Source organism: Bubalus bubalis, chromosome 18 (assembly GCF_019923935.1).
Source record: "Bubalus bubalis isolate 160015118507 breed Murrah chromosome 18, NDDB_SH_1, whole genome shotgun sequence".
Classification (NCBI taxonomy): Eukaryota; Metazoa; Chordata; class Mammalia; order Artiodactyla; family Bovidae; genus Bubalus; species Bubalus bubalis.
The window spans coordinates 13,524,722-13,541,949 of record NC_059174.1 but is presented as its reverse complement, the minus strand read 5'-3'; the positions used below and the strand labels follow the sequence as shown (position 1 = coordinate 13,541,949).

The 17,228-nt window shown below is 60.8% G+C and overlaps 2 protein-coding genes across 8 annotated transcripts in view; both read right to left on the bottom strand.

Annotated features, from left to right (window-relative positions):
- Nucleotides 1-1,703: 1,703 nt before the first annotated feature.
- IL17C (interleukin 17C) lies at nt 1,704-2,743 on the bottom strand (the record flags this gene model as incomplete). The annotated part of the gene is made up of 2 exons (XM_006043173.4): nt 1,704-1,965; nt 2,370-2,743. Coding segments are annotated over 2 exons (636 nt in total), but the record flags the coding sequence as incomplete, so codon positions are not given.
- A 5,387-nt stretch (nt 2,744-8,130) lies between these two features.
- ZC3H18 (zinc finger CCCH-type containing 18) overlaps nt 8,131-17,228 on the bottom strand; it is a 42,576-nt gene continuing 33,478 nt past the window's right edge. For 3 of the 7 annotated variants that reach the window (XM_044931157.2, XM_044931156.2, XM_044931159.2), the window contains 10 exons: nt 15,584-15,775; nt 14,688-14,813; nt 14,203-14,307; nt 13,097-13,240; nt 12,643-12,789; nt 11,650-11,810; nt 11,296-11,495; nt 10,797-10,893; nt 9,697-9,793; nt 8,131-8,943 (listed from right to left, as the gene is read on the bottom strand). In XM_044931157.2, the coding sequence (XP_044787092.1) occupies nt 8,736-8,943; nt 9,697-9,793; nt 10,797-10,893; nt 11,296-11,495; nt 11,650-11,810; nt 12,643-12,789; nt 13,097-13,240; nt 14,203-14,307; nt 14,688-14,813; nt 15,584-15,775 (1,477 nt within the window). In that variant the 3' untranslated portion in view covers nt 8,131-8,735. The remainder of the gene's footprint in view (nt 8,944-9,696; nt 9,794-10,796; nt 10,894-11,295; nt 11,496-11,649; nt 11,811-12,642; nt 12,790-13,096; nt 13,241-14,202; nt 14,308-14,687; nt 14,814-15,583; nt 15,776-17,228) is intronic. The other 4 variants (XM_006043163.4, XM_006043165.4, XM_044931158.2 and 1 more) reach the window with 3 other exon arrangements.

Here is a 17,228-nt window from a genome sequence, read left to right as displayed (position 1 = left end):
CTCTGTCTTCAGCATAAATCCAGCAGGCTCACTGTTCCCCACCCCCTGGCCACTCCCAGCACTACCTGGGCCTGCCCAGTGCCCGGCTCAGAGCCCAGAGACACACAGGGCAGACCCCACCCTACCCCCAGCCCCACTGCTCTGGACCCCATCACCCTGCCCACTGGCCTCCAGCCACCCTGATCTCCCAGACACAGCCTCTGCACGGTCCGCTCCCTCTGCCTGGAGCACAGGGCCCTGGGTGGCCAGCCGGGTCCTCCTCAGGTGGCTTCCACTGCAGTCTCTCTCTTCCTGATGTGTTCACAACCAACAGGCCAAGCGCTTTGCCGCGGGTCCTGCAGCTGTGAGTCACCCTCAGGGCAGGCAGGGGGCTGAGCGTTTTGTCACTGCTCCATTCCCAGTGCTGGGCACATGGTCGAAACTCAGGGCGTAAGTGCTGACTGAAGACTCCTTCCAGGCTCAAGACATAGTCACCTCCTCCAGGAAGCCTTCTCTGAGACCCTCCCGCCTTCCTGGGCCTTACACACAGTAGGTGTCAGTCATTGGGTGAAAACGGCAGGGGGTGCGGACAACCGTCCTGCAGCCCTGCGGCTCAGCATCAGCCCTCGGAGCTGAGGTGTATCACAGGTAGCAGGGAGACTGAGACTCTAAAGGGGGGTCGTGACTGAGCCAGGATGCTGAGGCTGTGCACTCAGCCTCTAAACTCTGCCTGGAATGTGCTCTGATCCAGGATATCCTGCCATGAGTGGGCGGGCAGTTCCTCGGTAACTGATGGGGCACCTGAGCTGGTAAGCCTGGCTGCCCCTCTCTAGCAGGTCACCTACAGTGCACAGAAGCCTTAGGGGGGTGTCTAGAGTTTTCTGGGCCCCTGTTAGGGCTGGGGGAGCATGACTCAGCCAAGTTAAAGACATGTCCCCCTGAGTTGACCACTTGCCCTGAAGTTACCCTGAGGACACCTGTCTGTGGGGCAGGGAGGTGGTCCCCAGGGACCACAGCCATGTCTGTGAATAGAGGGCTGGGCTTTGGGAGTGTGGCCCATCACCAGGCCCGGGAGCCACTGCTCATCTATCAGGGCACACTTGGGCTCTTCTGTTGAAACCTACCCCGCCCTGGGTGCACCTGGGATCATGCACAGATCTTTCTAGGAAACACCACACCAGTGGCTGCCCCTGGCGGGCAGTGATCAGTGACTACCCCTTGGGCCCCAGATGGGTATAGAGGGCCTGGCGGGGGTGAAAGTGAGAGAGGGGCTTCACCCACTGCCCTCTGTGCCATCCAGGTCTGTGTTCTGGGGGCGGTTTATCAAGTAAACAACTTAGATTCACATGGAAAATGAAAAGCTGTTTTAGAAACACAGGGGTACTTGTTCCTCCCAAGGGGCTGGGGTGAGGGCCGCCCAGGGGCCTGGAGGTGGAGGCAGCCATCAGAACACAGTTTCCCTTTTCTGTAGGTGTTTTAACAAGTCCTAGAACAGTGAAAATGTTCCTTCTAGCCTGGATGTTTCTGTGAAAGGGTAAACTGTGAATTTCGAGGTGGGGGCTGCCGGGCGCAGGCCCCCGCCCGGCTCCTCACCCAGCCTTTACTGGAGCCAGCCCTTCCTGGAGGCTCGTACCTGCCCAAGACCCCAGGGGCACATAAATAACCAATAAATACACATAAATAGGAGGGCCTCCCTGGAGGCCAGTTCAGGAGCCAAGCGGCATTCACCGGGCCGACCTGGGCAGGACGCAGGTGCAGCCCACAGGCACGCGGATGAACTCAGCATGGAAGGTGAAGGCCCCAGGCGTGGGCACCCCCGTGGCATCCCGGGAGCAGGGCCTGCGGCGTAGCACCAGGAGGCTCTGGACCAGCGGCACTGAGTTGAGTGCGGCCGTCTCGCGGCCCGTCTTGGCGCTGATACAGCCCCGGCACAGGCACTCGGCGAAGGCCAGCTTCTGTGGGTAGCGGCTCTCGTCCGTGTCCACACTGCGGGGACAAGCGGGGTGTCAGAGAGCCTGGAGGGTGCCTCCCTCCCTCCCCACGCTCCCCTACCCAGCCATATGCACTCAGGGCCCAGGGCCTGCGGTGTGGGGCACTGAGAGCACATGGCACACAGCTGGTGCCCAATGAGTGCGGGTGTGCACGTGCCCCATGGCCTCCCAGAGCATGGAAGCCTGCTCTCTTCCCACCTGTCCCAGTCTCACCCCTGCAAGGACTCAGATAGGGGGCCCAAAATAACCCAGGGGACCCTGGTGTCCCAGGTCTGGGCTGCGATTGAGACATGTGGCGAGGACTGGCTCACGTGGAGCCTTACCCTTGCCCTCACGGACCTGGAACTGCCGGCCGGAGGTCACGGGGAGAGCGCCCAGGCCCCAGGAGCCCGCCCTCACCGGTATCTCCAGGGAGAGATGGAGCGCTGGTGGACGTCAGCTTCCAGCACCTCCCCCGGCTGCAGCACGGGGCACTGAGTCCCGGCCGGGGCCCCCGCGTGCCTCCTCCTGCGGCCTACCGCCTCCAGGCTGGACACCAGGGCCACTGGCAACGCCTGCTCCCACTTGGCAGCTCGGGCCAGCAGGTGTGGGGGGGCGTGGCCCAGGGGCAGCTCCTCGGAGGAGTAGCAGCGCAGGGTGCCAGGGCTGTGGGGGTGGGTGTGGGCCCCCACCAGCAGTGAGGGGCTGTGGCGAGCCAGGCTGGCGGGAAGCCAGAGCAGAAGCAGGAGGCCAGGGAGGAGCTGGTGGAACAAGCGGTGGGTGGTCAGGGGTGGTCAGGGATGGGACCCTCCACTGCCACCCGTGGGCTCTGCTCCCGGTGGAAGGATGGGGTAGGGGAGGTGTAGCCTCCCTCTATGGCTGACGGAACAGGAGGTCCGGAGGGGCCAGCCTCTCAGCCCAAGCTCTCCAGCGAACCTGGGATCCGGGATCCTGGCTAACTTTGACCCTGAGATCTGATGGGTTTCCTGGACCCTACCCCCGACATCCTCAGCCTGGGGGGTCAGTGAACCACCAGCCTTCAGGGTGCAGGTGGGGGTACGGGGAGAGGAGCATCTTACCATTGCAGCAGGGGCTGGGCTCTGGGCTCCCGGCTCCAGCACGTCCTTGGTGGTTGACCTGGCGGCGGCTGGCCTGTGGCGCCCTTTATACCTGGGGCCACACCTGGGGAAAATCCGGGCGCCGCTTCCTCCTCGGGAAGTGCCTGGCCGTGCTTCCTCCTTCCCTCCCTGCGACCGTCCCCTCCCCTCCTCCTCCTCCATCCTCCGCCACCACCCCCATCTCTCCCCCGTCCCTCCCCTGCACCCCCCAGGGGGACCCTGCCTCGGGCAGAGCACTTGCAAATGTGGCTGAGAATGAAGGGTCTTGCCTGACACTCTTGAACCTTCTGTAAGCTCGAGTCCTAGCCACTTGTATGTTTCTGCGGTTTGGACCTGGTGCCCGGGGGGCGGGGGGCTCCTGCATTTTGTGCTGCTGTCCAGTCCCCCACCAGGCTTGATTCTCTCATCCATTCTTCTTGCCAAGAGGGAGGTTCCAGAAGGGACAGGGGCCGGTGAGCGTCTTCAGGTTTCTCTGTTGGGCTTTTGTGGCTTTATCAACAAAGTTTAAGTCCAAGCGTGAGGGGGTGATGATGCCCTGGAACCTTTAAGATGCAGGGTGCCCTAGGAAGGTTTCTAAGGAGGCCCCAGGAGCCCACCTGTAGCAACTCTGTGCAGCTGGCTGGGGGTGCTGGTGTGGGGGGCTTCGTTATCCTGAAAAGGAGCCAGTTTGGAGCCAGATTCTGCAAAGTTTTGAGTGCTAGGTTTGGATGCCATCCTGGGAGGGCCCATCTGCCCTGGTTTCTCGAATCTGTACCACATGTCCAGCTGAAGAGGGCCTCGCCGTGGAGGATGGGGTCAGCTCTCCTGGTTTCCCACCTGCCCGCAGGAGGCAAAACGCACACCATCAAGGCACCAGTCTGAGTTTGGAGGCCCAGACTCAGTGGATAGGAAGACCCCTGAGACAGCACTGGGAGAGGCAGGGTAACACCTAGACCCTCTCAGGGCCTCTACTGGGCAGTGCGTGACTCTGGGCCTCCAGTCCACCCTCCCTCCACGCCTTGATCTGGAGTAAACCTTTCCGAAGCAGGCGCTGCATCATAGCTGTTCTCCTGGCTTCTTCCGGATGAATGGATGGACACATTGAGTCCCCAGGCTGTTCCTGCCTACCACGCCCCTGCCCATGGCCACCCACCTTCTGCTGATACACCTCCTGCAGTGGGGAGCTCACCACCTGTATTTGTCACAAGTGGGGGCCTTAAGAGAAGTGTCTTTTCTCAGGTTTGGAGGCCGGAAGCCCCAGGTCAGTGTAGGCAGGGCCTCTCTCCCAGCCCTGGTGGCTCCTGTGGTCCTCGGAGGTCCCGCGGGTGCCTCTCTCCCCAGGTCTCTCTCCTCCACAGCTTTCACACTCTCCAAATCCAGGATGATATCATCAAGATCTGACCTTGACCATGGCTGCAGAGACCGTTTCCTCAGATAAAGGCACACTCCTCACGGGCACTGGGGCTATTAGGACCCTGACATGACTGAAGCAACTTAGCAGCAGCAGCAGCATGGTTTTAGGGGAACAACAGAGCCCCTTATACCTTCCCCTGGGCCAGATGCTCAGGTTGAGAAAGACCCCGCTTTCCTACAGCACACTCGGACCTCAGAAATTCCAGTCCCTTCTGCCTGGGCCCCACAAGTGAGGGGAAGTGGTACCTGTGCCTGGCAACAGCCCCTGGGGAGAAGCTGCCTGCAGACTGGGGAGGTGGCCCCAGCAGTGGCCTTGCCTTTGTGTGGCTGGGATTCCCACACAGGATCTTTGGAAGTGAAAGGCTGTAGAACTCGCTCACGCAGTGGTCCCTACGCCGAGGGCTGAGCTCTGGCATTTTCTGTGTCTTTTTGAACAGCTGAGCGAGTGGGCGAGTCAGGGACAAGTCTTGAGGCCAGGCCATGTGCCTCCCTCACTGTTGCCCTGAGCTGTTCTGTGGGCATTGGCGGGCTGATTGGGGTTGGGATCAGGGTCTGGGGCATCAGCCGGAAAGACAGGGCGGGGCCCAGCAGTGCCTCATTCCTGCGGGTGGCTGAGGCAAGCACACCAGTACCAGGTTGGGCAAGACTGGAAAGGGAGCTGCAGGAGGAAGGCCAGAAGGCTGTTGTGGAGGAGGTGTCCTGGATGGCTCCACCCCCAGACCATTAAACCACACCCACCATATCCCTGTCCCCAGACTGCACCCATAGGGCCATGCTCCCAAGTCCCTGCCTGGAGAGATGCAGAAAAGGGATGGAGCGGGGACAGAGTGGGAAATGGAGGTATGGGAGGAGGGATGGAAGAAGATAGGCACAGAGATCCAAGGAGACTCGGACAGATGCAGACACTGCGGACAGAAGGCAGTGGAGAGAGAAGAAGGCAGATCCAGGGCAGGAGACACATGGACAGACTCATCAGGGACAGTCCCTCCGTCCCTGCCCATGACTCGGAGCCCTGAGAGAGAAAAAGGCAGATCCAGGGCAGGAGACACACGGATAGACTCAGCAGGGACAGTCCCTCCGTCCCTGCCCATGACTCGGCGCCCTTGCAGCCCTGGCTGGACAGGAGCAGCCCAAGTGGGCCTGAGCTGGGGAAGTGGCCTGCAGGATGGGTTTGCTCTAGGTTCTTGCAACTCCAGGCTCAAAGTTCTCCCTCATCTTATGGGGAGACCTAGGGGCAGACCTCAGTACCGTCTGTAAAGCGGGGGTGGCAATCCCCTCCCCCTTCCCTCCTGTAGCATGGGCTTCTCGACCACTGGGCCCAGGCAGCACTGCCCACGGTGAGTCTATGCCACAGTCCAGTTTTCTTGTGCTCCCCAAACTTTGCACTGTCAGGAGCAATCTCTTTGCCTTGTCCTAGTCCTTGGCCCTTCAGGGGCTGGCTGACCAGGGTGGGGGTCCCTGCTCGTATACCCAGGGCTTGTGCCTCCTTTCAGCCCAACTCCTCCTGCCAATGGAGGCGGACTGCCGTCATCTGGGGTGTACAAGCCTGGGGGCTGGGGTGCTGGACAGTTGGCACAGGGCGGGAGGGGGTGTCCAAGTCAGCAGATGACAGCAGGCTCGTGGGGCGGCAGGCAGGTGTGACCCCCATCATGAGAAACCCGAGGGAACTTCACTGTCACTGAACTGAGCTGCCCCATTAGCTCAATATGTTCACTCATACGTTGGAGACTATACTTCACATTTGAGTTAGAAAAATTATAAACTAAAAACATGGTGTCTTCCTTTTCTCACCCTTTCAAGAAAAGGGGAGAAGGCCTCATCTGAAGCTGGTAGTGGGACCCGTGGGGTGGCCTGGTGGGCAGAGGTCCTGAGGGCTGCTGCTCCTCATGGGTGGGGCCCGCTCACCAGCCAGGGGCGGGGAGGTGTAACTGAGACCCGACCCCTTCCCTGGAGAAGAGGAGAGTTAACATGAGAAAACTCAGAAGGCTGGGGTTTCAGTTTACCCTCCAGAGGGCCAGCTCGAGGATGGCACTCGAGCAGTGGACAAGGGAGGGGTCGGAGCTGTGAGAGGAAGTGTGGGGCACAGCTGGGTCAGAGTTCCAGGAACAGGAAATAGTGTGTGCAAAGGCCCTGGGGTGGGAGGAATGCCAGTGGGCAGGGAAGGCTCGGGTCAGGTCGGGGTCTGCCGCGTAGGAGGAGGCTGGAGGGGCGGGGCCTGCCGCGGAGGAGCAGGCTGGAGGGGCGGGGCCTGCCGCGGAGGAGGAGGAGGGGAGGAGGAGGGCTGGAGGAGGGGCGGGAAGCAGAGCTTGGGCTTGAGGAACAGGTCGCGGCTCTTATCTTCTAAGGTGAACAGCCTGGCCGCACGTTCCCCGGAGGGCAGAGATGCTGAGAACCCATTACACCACGGAGCCTCCCTTTTCCCAGATGCTTGGCCTGGAATGTTCTTTCCACTAGATCTGTGGTGGAGCTGGCTCAGGTGTGATCTCAGCCCTCCTGGGACAGGTCCTGCTCCCAGGTGGCAGAGGACAAGCTGCGTTTAAACCCAGCCCCGGTCCAGGGACCCAAGGCCACAGGTCCAGCCCAGGCATGAAAGGTCGGGTCAGGCCAGCCCCTCGGCTGAGTGCAGAGACCTGCCTGGGGGCTCACTTGTGGACTCCTGGCTTCAGAGGTCATCACTGCCTGGCTAGCTGGTGGGGCCCAGCACCTGGGGCCCAGCGTGCAGGGCCAGGCTGTCAACCTGAGGTGCCCTGCATTCCAGCCCCATGTCCTCGAAGGCCGCCCACTTGGAGAATGGGGAGTTCCCTCTGCACCTGGCTTTGACCTGATGGCAAACCAGATAAGACCTGAAGAATTACCCAGACACACGCCATGATGAGGCCGGTGGTGCAAGAGGCCTCACGTGTGCTGTGCTGCGGGGCCGGCGCTGCAGACAGGCCACTGGAGGCCCCGCGGCACTGGCTCCCGCCCAGCTCTCCTGTCCCACATTTGAAGGGCCATGCAGCCTTGGGGCAGAGGACCTGGTCACTGCATGCAGCTCCAGGGTCACGATCCCAGGCCAGAGCCCTAGGTGGCTCCTCCTGACGCCCCCACAGTGAGGTTCTGAGAGGTGAGTTGTCTGCCAGGACTCACGGGACTTGCTTTAAAGGTAGTCTTCCGAGGGCAAAGGCCCTGATACAGGTCTGGGCAAGGGCACTCCCAGGCCCCTGGCACCACTCTGCAAAGTCAACCCACAAGGGAGGGTCTCCCTCCAGTGGTCCTGGTCCCCTGGGAGGGGAGCAGGGGCTGAGCAGGGCGTGGCGGCGTTCCTGCCCTGCATTGGGACGGTAGCATGGCCCCGCTGGGACGTCTCACGCACAGACACCTGCACGTCCGCGTGGGGTCCAACCTCGTGTGAGGCACTCGGTGGAGAACTGGCTTGTAGGCTGGAGTAATCTCTGGTCCAGGGCCCACCGGGAAGGTGGCCTCCGGTCCAGGCAGAGATGGCGGCCCTCAGAAAGCCCTGCCAGGCCAGCCACCGCAAGGAAACCAGGTGAGCATGCTGCGGGGCCGGACTAGCAGCTCCAGGGGCATATCAGCGGTCTCCTTCAGCCAGCGATGCCCAGTGGGCATCACCAAGGGGAGGATGCAGGGGGGCTGGGCACAGGCAAACATCACCACCAGGGCAACACAGCTGTTTATCAAAATATTTTATTTTAGGAGACCCCTCAAAAAAAGACCCTCCACATCTGACAGATGCCCAACAATACCCTTGGCCTTTTTTTTTTTTTTTTCAGTCTTTTCTGTGTTTTTCTTTTTTTCCTTTTTAAATCAACTAAAACAATTTGATGCTTAAAATAAAAGATAGGAGTATTTCCCAATCAGACTTTAGTCAAGAATATATATATTTTTGATCCTGGGGACGGCGGGGTGGGGAAGACGCTCGGCAGCACTCAAGTGTTCCTGGTTACAGGAGGAGGGTGGAGCTGGGGACGCCTGCCTGAGCGGAGGGAGGACTCGTAACTGACATAAAATCAGAGCTGGTCCTCGGTGCCGCTGTGCCCTCGCCCACCTGGCTCGAAGGACTTCTGCTCTGGGAAGGGGTTGGTTCAGTCTGGGATTCAGCGTCATCTTCATTACATGTGTGGCTTCTTTTCCAGCTGAGAAACTTTTTTTTTCTTTTTTAATTTTTAAAAAGAATCACAGCCAAAATAAGACATAAACTGCAAAATCCAAAATGGCTGCGCTTACCCTATTTATAAAAACAGGTGAGTCCCTGCCTCGGGGAGCAGAGCCCGGGCTACACCTTCCCAGGGATCTTGGCCCGCTTGCGGGCGATGGCGTCCTCCACAGCCTTGAGCTGCTTCAGCAGCTCCTCCCGCCGTGACAGCGTGCTGGCCTTCCCTGACTTGGTGCCCGCAGTGGCGGTGGTGCTGGTGTCCGAGGCTTTGCCAGGCACGCTGGTGACCTTGCTGGAGCTCTTGGACTGGGGTGACAGCGGGCGCTTCCTGCAGGGGTGGGGAGGCCATCAGAGAGGGCTGCTCTCTGAGAGCCTCCTGCCAGGGGCCTGGGTCCCAGGAGCTGTACCTGCTAGACAGAAGGCACCCCCTCCCCAGCGGACGAGGCCCCCACCACAGACGAGCGTCCAGGGTCCAGCTTGGGTTCTGGCCACAGTCAGCATGGCCCCCCGTGCTCCTCCCATGCCCTGATCGCGGAGCACACCTGGGAGGTGGAAGGCACAGTACCGGGGCTCGCCTGGAGCCCACCGACCTGGTCCTCCCACTCTGGTCCTCGCCCTGTGCCGAGGTAGAACCCACGCTGCTGATCCTGACTTCAAGCAGCGCTATGGGCCAAGGGCTGGGGGTGTGGGGCTGTGTCCGTGCCCCTCCTGCCCGGCCCCTCCACCCAAACCCAGGGTGCTGGTGCGCAGGGACTCGGCCTGCTTCCAGGGAAAAGGTGAGCCCCACTCCTGCTTCTTGAGCTGAGTGGGAGGGAGGGAAGAGCTGCTGCCAACTGGCTCCTGGTCCTCTGGCTGCAAGCCACATGCTCCTGGGCTGCTCTGCACTCTAGGACCTGCTGGTGGCCCAGGGTGAAGACATGGGCCGGCATAATGTTCCCAGCAAATCTGAGCCTGCCCTTAGCTAGTCCTGACGGCTCAGGCCTCCGCCTGGGGAGGAAGCTCGGCTCGCTCTCTCTGTGGCCAAGAACCCGATGTGCTGTGCCCAGGGTTGGGGGAGGGGGGTTTGTGGGGAGACACTCACCTGTCTGTCGGGGCCGAGGGGGCCTTGGAATTCTGGCCCCTCTGCCGCTCTGGCTTCGGGGAACTGACTCTCCCACCTGACTTCCGGTCCCGAGAACCTGAGTGACAGGGGACAACATAAGACCAGGGTCCCAGCTCCATGTGGGCCCAGCTGTGCAGGGGCTAGCGGGCACAGGCAGGGAAGCAGCAGCCTCTCTCTGGCCCCCGGTGACCCCATGCCGGAGGGCGGCGGCCGTTCAGCTCAGCTTCCGCGTTCTCAAAAGCGCCCAGGTCTAATTTGGGTTTTGGTTTCCTGAGCCACCATCAGCGTAGTTCAAAACAAGGAGCTCCCAGTATGCAAGGCCGAGCAGACCAAACCCGCCTGCGCTGACCTGGAAGAAACTCACAGTGCAGGTCTTCAAGTGGAACAAAAACACACGGCTGCTTACAGACCGCAGTAAGATCAAGGACAGAAGCGCTGGCTGCCCTGAGTGTGGGGCCCGAGTGAGGGCGCACAGAGGGGTCCCACCACTCAAGAGGCATGTGGGCGGCCTGGGCGGGGGTGTGTGTTTCAGGGGTGCACCGTGTCCTCCTCCTGCTCCTGGTGGGGTATGCTGGGCCCTTTCCTTCTATTTTAGGGGGAAAGATGCTCTGGCAACACCTGGGGTTTCACTTTACTAGTGGAGCAAGCCAGGAAGAGGCTCTGCCTGGGCCAGTGGCTCTCTCTTCAACCGGGCCGAGCAGCATGGGGGCGGCCAGGCACGCCCTGCAGCACTGAGATGCCGCCCCCTCCACATGTTCATGGCCTCACAAGCCCAGGTGGGGTTTCGTAGGTTGAGCAACTTGTGTGATCACAAGAGACGACCCCAGCCATAAGGAGGTTGGGGAAAACACATCACAAAAAAACAGTGCTACGCCTGCTAGCTTCTGCTTCTGAAAATATATTTTCCATAAAAAAATCTTACTTGTGTTAAAACACAGTATCATATTACTGTTAGAGTATTATGGTTTTCACTTCTAAAACTAAATGCTGACGGATGCAGACCACCCGGTCAGAAGCCCCCTGGGGGCTTCAACACTTCTCAGGGCACAGGAAGTGCGGCTCCAGAGGCAGAGACTCACCTCGGTCCGGGGAGAGGTTAGCGCGCTTGGCTGGCGGTGGGCTCTGCCTGTCCTTGTCTGAGGGCTCGTAGCGCTTCCTGCTCCCCTTGTCAGTGGCCTGGAATGACGGGTGTGCAGTCAGGACCAGGGCCTGAGTGGACGCAGGCAACCACCTGCTCTCCACTCCCGCGGGCCCTCCTTGGGGGCCCCTGCGCCACATGGCCCCAAGTGAGGCAGGGCCCATGGTCTCCGGGTCTCCACGCCAGGGATGGGATTCAGCCCTCCAGTCACCTGGGCACTGTGGATGCCAACTCAGAGAGGCCATGTCTGTTCTGCCCCCCGACCCATGTCCCAGGGTTGTCCTGTGGTAATTAGCTCATCTCTCACCATCAACCCCCTGCCCACGCGGCACTGCCCATGAGGCTGTCCATCAGGGCATCACGAGCCAGGCAGTGTGGAAAGCCGCTAGCTGGCCCAGCCATGGGTCCTGGGGTCCCAACAGCACTGCCCACAGCCCCACCTTGTTCAGCAGCGTCAACTTGATCTCCTTGTGGGCAATGAATGTGGCTGCTGGGGGCTGGCCTGGTGGCGCCTGCTGGGGGGTGGTGGGCTGCTGGGAGGACCTGCCGCCCGCAGGGGTTCTTGAGGGTTTAGGCGGCTGTGTGGATGAATCCCGTTTCCGCTTATCCACTTTCACACCGTCCTCCTTCTTAGATTTTCCTGCCAACGAAAAACGCCCTCTCAGCCTCTCTTCCAGTGAGGCAGCTGCCTGCATGCTGTCTTGGGGAGGTGTCATCAACAGACAGCGGATGACCAGCCCACACCACCTCTCCTCTCTGGACCCCAAGGCCCAGCACACCTTGTGGGCACCTACCTTTCTCCTTCTTGGTCTGGGCTGGGGTGGGGGACCGCGAGCTAGCCGAGGACACAGGGCTGGCCAGGTCTGCGTACATGTCATCCGAGTCCACGCTGTGCGCTGAGCTGCTGCTTGATGTGGCACTGGACACCGAGGACACACTGCTCACGCTCAGCGATCTGCACACACAAACACGTCTGTGCCCACACAGCCCCGAACCCCAAGGGAGGCGAACCCACCAGCCTGACTCTTTAGGGGCTCTGGACAGTTTACAGGTGCCACCCGGTGAGGGGACGCCTACATGGCCGGGGCCAGGCCCTTGTGCTCATGGTGACCATTCTGTTAGCTGGGCAGGGATGCACGACTGGGTGTGACCCACACACAACAGAGGGCAAGGAAGGGATGCAGGACGAGCAGACGCTGCGTCAAAGATGCCCCGAGGGGCTGGCTCAGGAGGCTTGAGACATGGATGGTCTCCTCGGTCCAGTCCCGTCACAACCCAGGCTATACGAGGGCTCCACTCTCTGAGAAAACCGCCCGCCCCATGTCCTGAGCTCCAGCGGGGAAGGCAAAAGGCAGCCTTTTGTACGTAGTATTTTTGGCAGTGCTGGGTCTTCGCTGCCGCTCAAGGGCTTTTTCTAGTGGTGCACAGGTTCAGTTGCCCCGTGTCCCCTATGCTGGTGGGTGGGTTCCTAACCACTGAACCACCAGGGAAGCCCAGAGCCCAGCCTTCTTGAAAGTTAGGTCTTTAATAGACCGCAGACCTACTCGGAGAGATTCAGGCAAATGTGTATGCCACATGCTGCCTACAAGTGAAACAGAAAATTGAATTCAAGGAATCTCAGGGCTAATCTGATACCATCTTCTTTTTAAACTAAATGGCAGAATTCTCTTCTGCTTGTTCCTGTCTCAGGTTTTTTCAATAGGCCGTCCCCCAGCTGCCTCGGCCTGCTCGTCCTTGCTGGAGCTCTGCGGAGCCGGGGGCCAGCCCGAGGGAGGGGCCGCGCGCACCGAGGTGGCCTCCGCGGGGTTTCCTGGGCCCCGACCGCAGGCAGAGGCTGCGGGATGGGGTGGGGGCAGGAGAGGTGGGACAGCGACCTGGATCTGGAGCTGGAGCCGCTGTAGCTGCTGCCGCTGCCGCTGCCGCTGACCGTGCGCCTGCAACACAACCACGAGGCCCTGGCTCACGCTTCTGGGGCCTCAACACACGGCGCCCCAAAGCCGGGGCTCACCGGCCTGAGACCAACACTCCACCAGGGACTGGCCACCGAAATCAGGTGGGGCTCGGATTTCTTCTATAGAGGACTCCCTCTCAAAGTGAGTCAAACCACACCCCACCAGCTCCCACTCCCCCGCCACCACCAGGAGGGGACTCCGCCGTCAAGCTCCCGGGACACCAAGGCTGGGAGACGTGCCGAGTCCCTGGGAGCACCCCTCCCCCAGCTCTGGAAGGCGGGACACTCACCTCCTGGGGGGGCTCCTGGCCTGCCGCTCCCTCCTCCTGGCTTCCCGAGGGTCTCCGCCGGGCTTGGTGGGCTCGGGGGCAGTGGTGGTTTTGGGGGCCTGCGGTAGGGCTGGAGGAGGGGCTGGCTTCTTTAGCAGCTTCTCTCTGTCATGTGGGACACAGCGAGCTCAGACCCGGCTGGGCAGGCCTCAGCCCTGCTGGCCAACCTCGGGGAGCGGGTATCACACACACACACTTCCCCTGCCCCCTGCCCTGAGGCGCTGTTTCCTGCAGACCCCACCCCACACCAAGCATCACCCTGCCTCTTCCTCAAAGGCAGAAGGAGGAAGATGGGGGCCATTGGGAGAGCTCTGGAGGAGAGCCCATGAGCCAGGCCACACTCCTTCAGTAATGGCACCCTGACCCCTGCCCTGCATGGCGGGGGTGGCAGCCCTCGGGGAAGGCTGGGTGTGCTCGTGTGTGGGGACCTTAGGCAGGCAGGAAAATGGCCCCAAAGCAGTTCTTCATTGTTGCATGGGGAAGATACCCTGCAAGTGTTGAGCGCCTTGAACACGTGTGGGCGAAGCTGCCGCTGGGACACAGCATCTGGGTTACGGGCAGCTGCCCAGCACGGTTGGCAGGACTGCCCACACACAGCCCCACCTGTGAGGCTTGGGGCCGGGCCCGGCACTGCGCTGGGGTCTCGCGGCCGATGGCACCGGGGAGGTAGCTGCAGTGTCTGGGATGGAAGCTGTACCCCAACACCATTCACTTTTTAACAGGGGGCTGCCCGAGGCCCCAGAGCTGACCCTGCTCAGGAGGAAGCCCTGCAGCAGGGTTGGGGCAGACCCGTGCAGGGACAGCCAGTGTCAGGGGGCAGTGCTCCCTGACCCTGCATGCCAGCTGCCATGCAGTTTGTATGCCAAGTTCCAGACGCTTCTAACCCCTCCCTTCGACACGTCTGTTGAGAAGGACCAATGGCAGGAGCAGTGAAGAAGGTAAAGGATGACAGGGAGCCTGGCAGGGCCATGTCCCCAATGGAGAAGAAATGTGGCCCATGGCCTGAGGTCCAGAAATCGAAAGGCCAGGCCTGCCCCTCTTCCCCAGGGCCCGTTGGCAGCACTCACCCTGCTTTCGTGGGAGGCGGAGCTGGCTCCCCCTTGGCTCTGCCAGGTCTGTGTGGGGAGGGCGTCGGGGATGGCGATGGGGACGAGGAGAAGGACCGGGACCTGCTGGGGAGCAGAGGTGTGAGGAGGGCACCCCACTGTCCATGCCCCAAAGGGCAACTACTCAGCCTGGGGTGGCTCGTGCTCATTTCCTGAAATGCACCTCTGGTGAAAGATGCTGGGGGCAGACAGCACCCCATCAGCTGTCATGGGGGAGCTGGCGGGGACGCTGCCGAGCACGGGCTCTCAGACACAGCCTGGGGGAAGGGTCAGCTGTGAAGAAAGTGTCCCTGACGCTGTGAGAACAGCTCAGACACAGGGCTCTGTCGTGGGTCCAGCATCACCCACTGCTCACACGGGGCTGGCTGTGGGTGAGCCCCACACCCTGGGATCACCAGAACCCCCAGGTTCCTCAGCTGGGTTCTACACTTCTCCCCACAGCTCACCTGGACCGGCTGCCTGAGAATGAGCTGTGCCTGGAGGACCGGCTGGAGTAGGAGCTGTAGGACGAGGAGCGGGACCGGGAGCGGGACGAGCCGGAGCCGGAATAGGACGACGACCGTGAGGAGGACCTGGCCCGGGGAGAGCAGAGGTGAGGCGTCTTCCCCTGCCCCGCTAGCGTAGATGCGCCCCCAGTCCCATAGACATGCGCCCTCTCACACAGACGCGCCCCCGCTCCCACAGACATGCCCCCTCTCACACAGACGCGCCCCCGCTCATGCAGACACACCACCTAGGGGCACCTCGTGGACGCTCTGCAGTCCAGCCCCCTTCTCATGGGAGAGGTGCTCAGAAACCAAGATCTAGGTGCTGGGTATGCTCACTGTGAAGACTGACACAGCTCCCAGGCCCTTGGGCACAGAGCCAGGACATGTCCCCATGAGTGCTGATGAGCGAGTCTGACCCAGGCAGACACACACGTGTGTATCTGTGTGTCCACCAGGGCAGGTAGTGGAAATGCTGAGTCCACAGACACCTCCAGCCTCCTCCCTCTTCAGGGAGGGCCCCACTCTCACCGCCCACGGTGTCCTCATTTGTGCAGACCTGGTGCACACACACATCTCAGAGCTGCCGACCTGAGCTCGCAGGAGACGGGTGAACTGACTGGACACCGGGTCAGGCTGCTCTTGGCTCTTCCGCCAGCAGTGCCTCTTCCCTTGCTGACCCTTGCCCAGGCCTGTGCTCCGCTCTGGGCTGCCTGCACCCTGGCTCACCTCACTGTTTATTCTGGGGTTCATGGAGGCCTCACCTCAGTGCTAAGTGTCAGTCCTGTTAGCTGGCGATGCTCCAGAACCCGGCCTTGCTGAGAAGACACACACTCAGTCCTGCTGACCTCCCTTACCTGGAGGAATTGGAAGCAGAGGCCGACGAGGCTGATGTTTTTCGACGCCGTCGAGCGCGGCTAGGGGAGACCGACACCCCGAGTTTCTTCTTTGGAGACTTGGACCGGCGCCAGGGGTCCTTCCACTCGTCGGCTCTCTTCACCTGGGGTCCTGTGGACGCAGTCTCCTTCTTTGGTGGTTCAGCTTGACGGCTGAAATCACAGAGGGGGTTAATAGGTCTGGGGCCACCTCCCACCAGATAACTCTACCATTTGGTGAAAGAAACTGTGTTGGGGGAGAGACCGGGACCTACGGGCCCACTCCAGGGATGCCACACACAAGGCAGCAGGCGCTCTGTCGACGGGAGACCTCCCCAGAACCGGACACGCAGGGCTCTCTCCACGAGCACTGCCTCACAGGCCACAGGGGAGCTGGCCACCCAGCAGCGCCCCTCAGAATCCCCACCCTGCCCACCGCACAGGCGCTGGGCAGGGCGGGAGGAAGGGGCCCGTGCGTGTGCGCCCTAGAGACAGGCGCACGGTGGCAGCACCGTCAGCACTTAGGATGCTAACGTGACTGAAGAAATCCTGGTTTTCAAGTGAGTTAGAAACTCTGTAAATATAAACCTCAGCCCTGGATACTTCCTTTGTTCTCAGGCAGGGCAAGTCAACAACGTCAGAACCACCCGCCCCCACCACAGGTCACCACCAGTCGGAAACGCACACAGCCAAGCCTGGCAGGACAGTGGATCAGCTGAGTCCTGAGCGCATGAACAGGGCTGGGGGCCGGGCGGCAGCTCGGCAGGGCAACACCCAGAGCACAGGGTCCCAGACCAACAGCAGTTCAATACCAAGGTACCTGCTGGCCTTGTGACACATCGATCAGATAAAAATCACAGAGAGTGAAACAGGGCAATAACCCCCGTCATCCGGCTCTCCTGGCACAGCTGTTCCCGGCATGTCTGAGTGTCCCCTCTGCCTGTGTTCATTCCCCACCAAGGACCCTGCAGGTACAGCCAGGGCTGCTCGGAGACTGCCCCGCCTGGAGTGGACCTCCCAGGCCATGGACAGCAGTGCTTCACTGTCAGGTGTTACATAACCTGGGCGCTTCTCTACTGTTAGCTATTTCTGTGTTTAAAAACACAAACAATAAAGTCACCCTTTCTATTAAGTCTTTATGAACACCTTGTCTTTTTGAGGGTAAATTTTTAAGATGTGGAATCAGGGGGCCACAAGAGGCAACCTTTTAACAGGTTCTTGCTAAGTTATCAAATATTTTCCCTGGAAGTGAAAGCATTTCACACTGGGCTCAGCATGGTGCTTGCCCCACACTCCCTGCCTGAGCGACACTGGGGTCCCGTGTCACCAGGAGCACCACCGTGCCCAGAGAGGAGCACACCTGACTCCTGAGAGCTCTGCGCACAGAGCGCTTCCGGGAGGCCACTGGGGGTTTGGCCATGCCCGTGCTTGGCCAGTCTTCCAGGAAGCTCCTGGGGTATGACGATGGGAACTCCCTGCTGTCAGGTATTTCCCCAGGCTACCGGCTTCCGCTCACTGGCGCTGCTGACACTTGTTCCAAGTGTTAACAGCTTCGTTCAGGCTCCCAGAGCCCTCTCCACCTGAGCCAGGCTGGCTTCTAGCTGACTGAGAGGCACTGTCTTTCTTC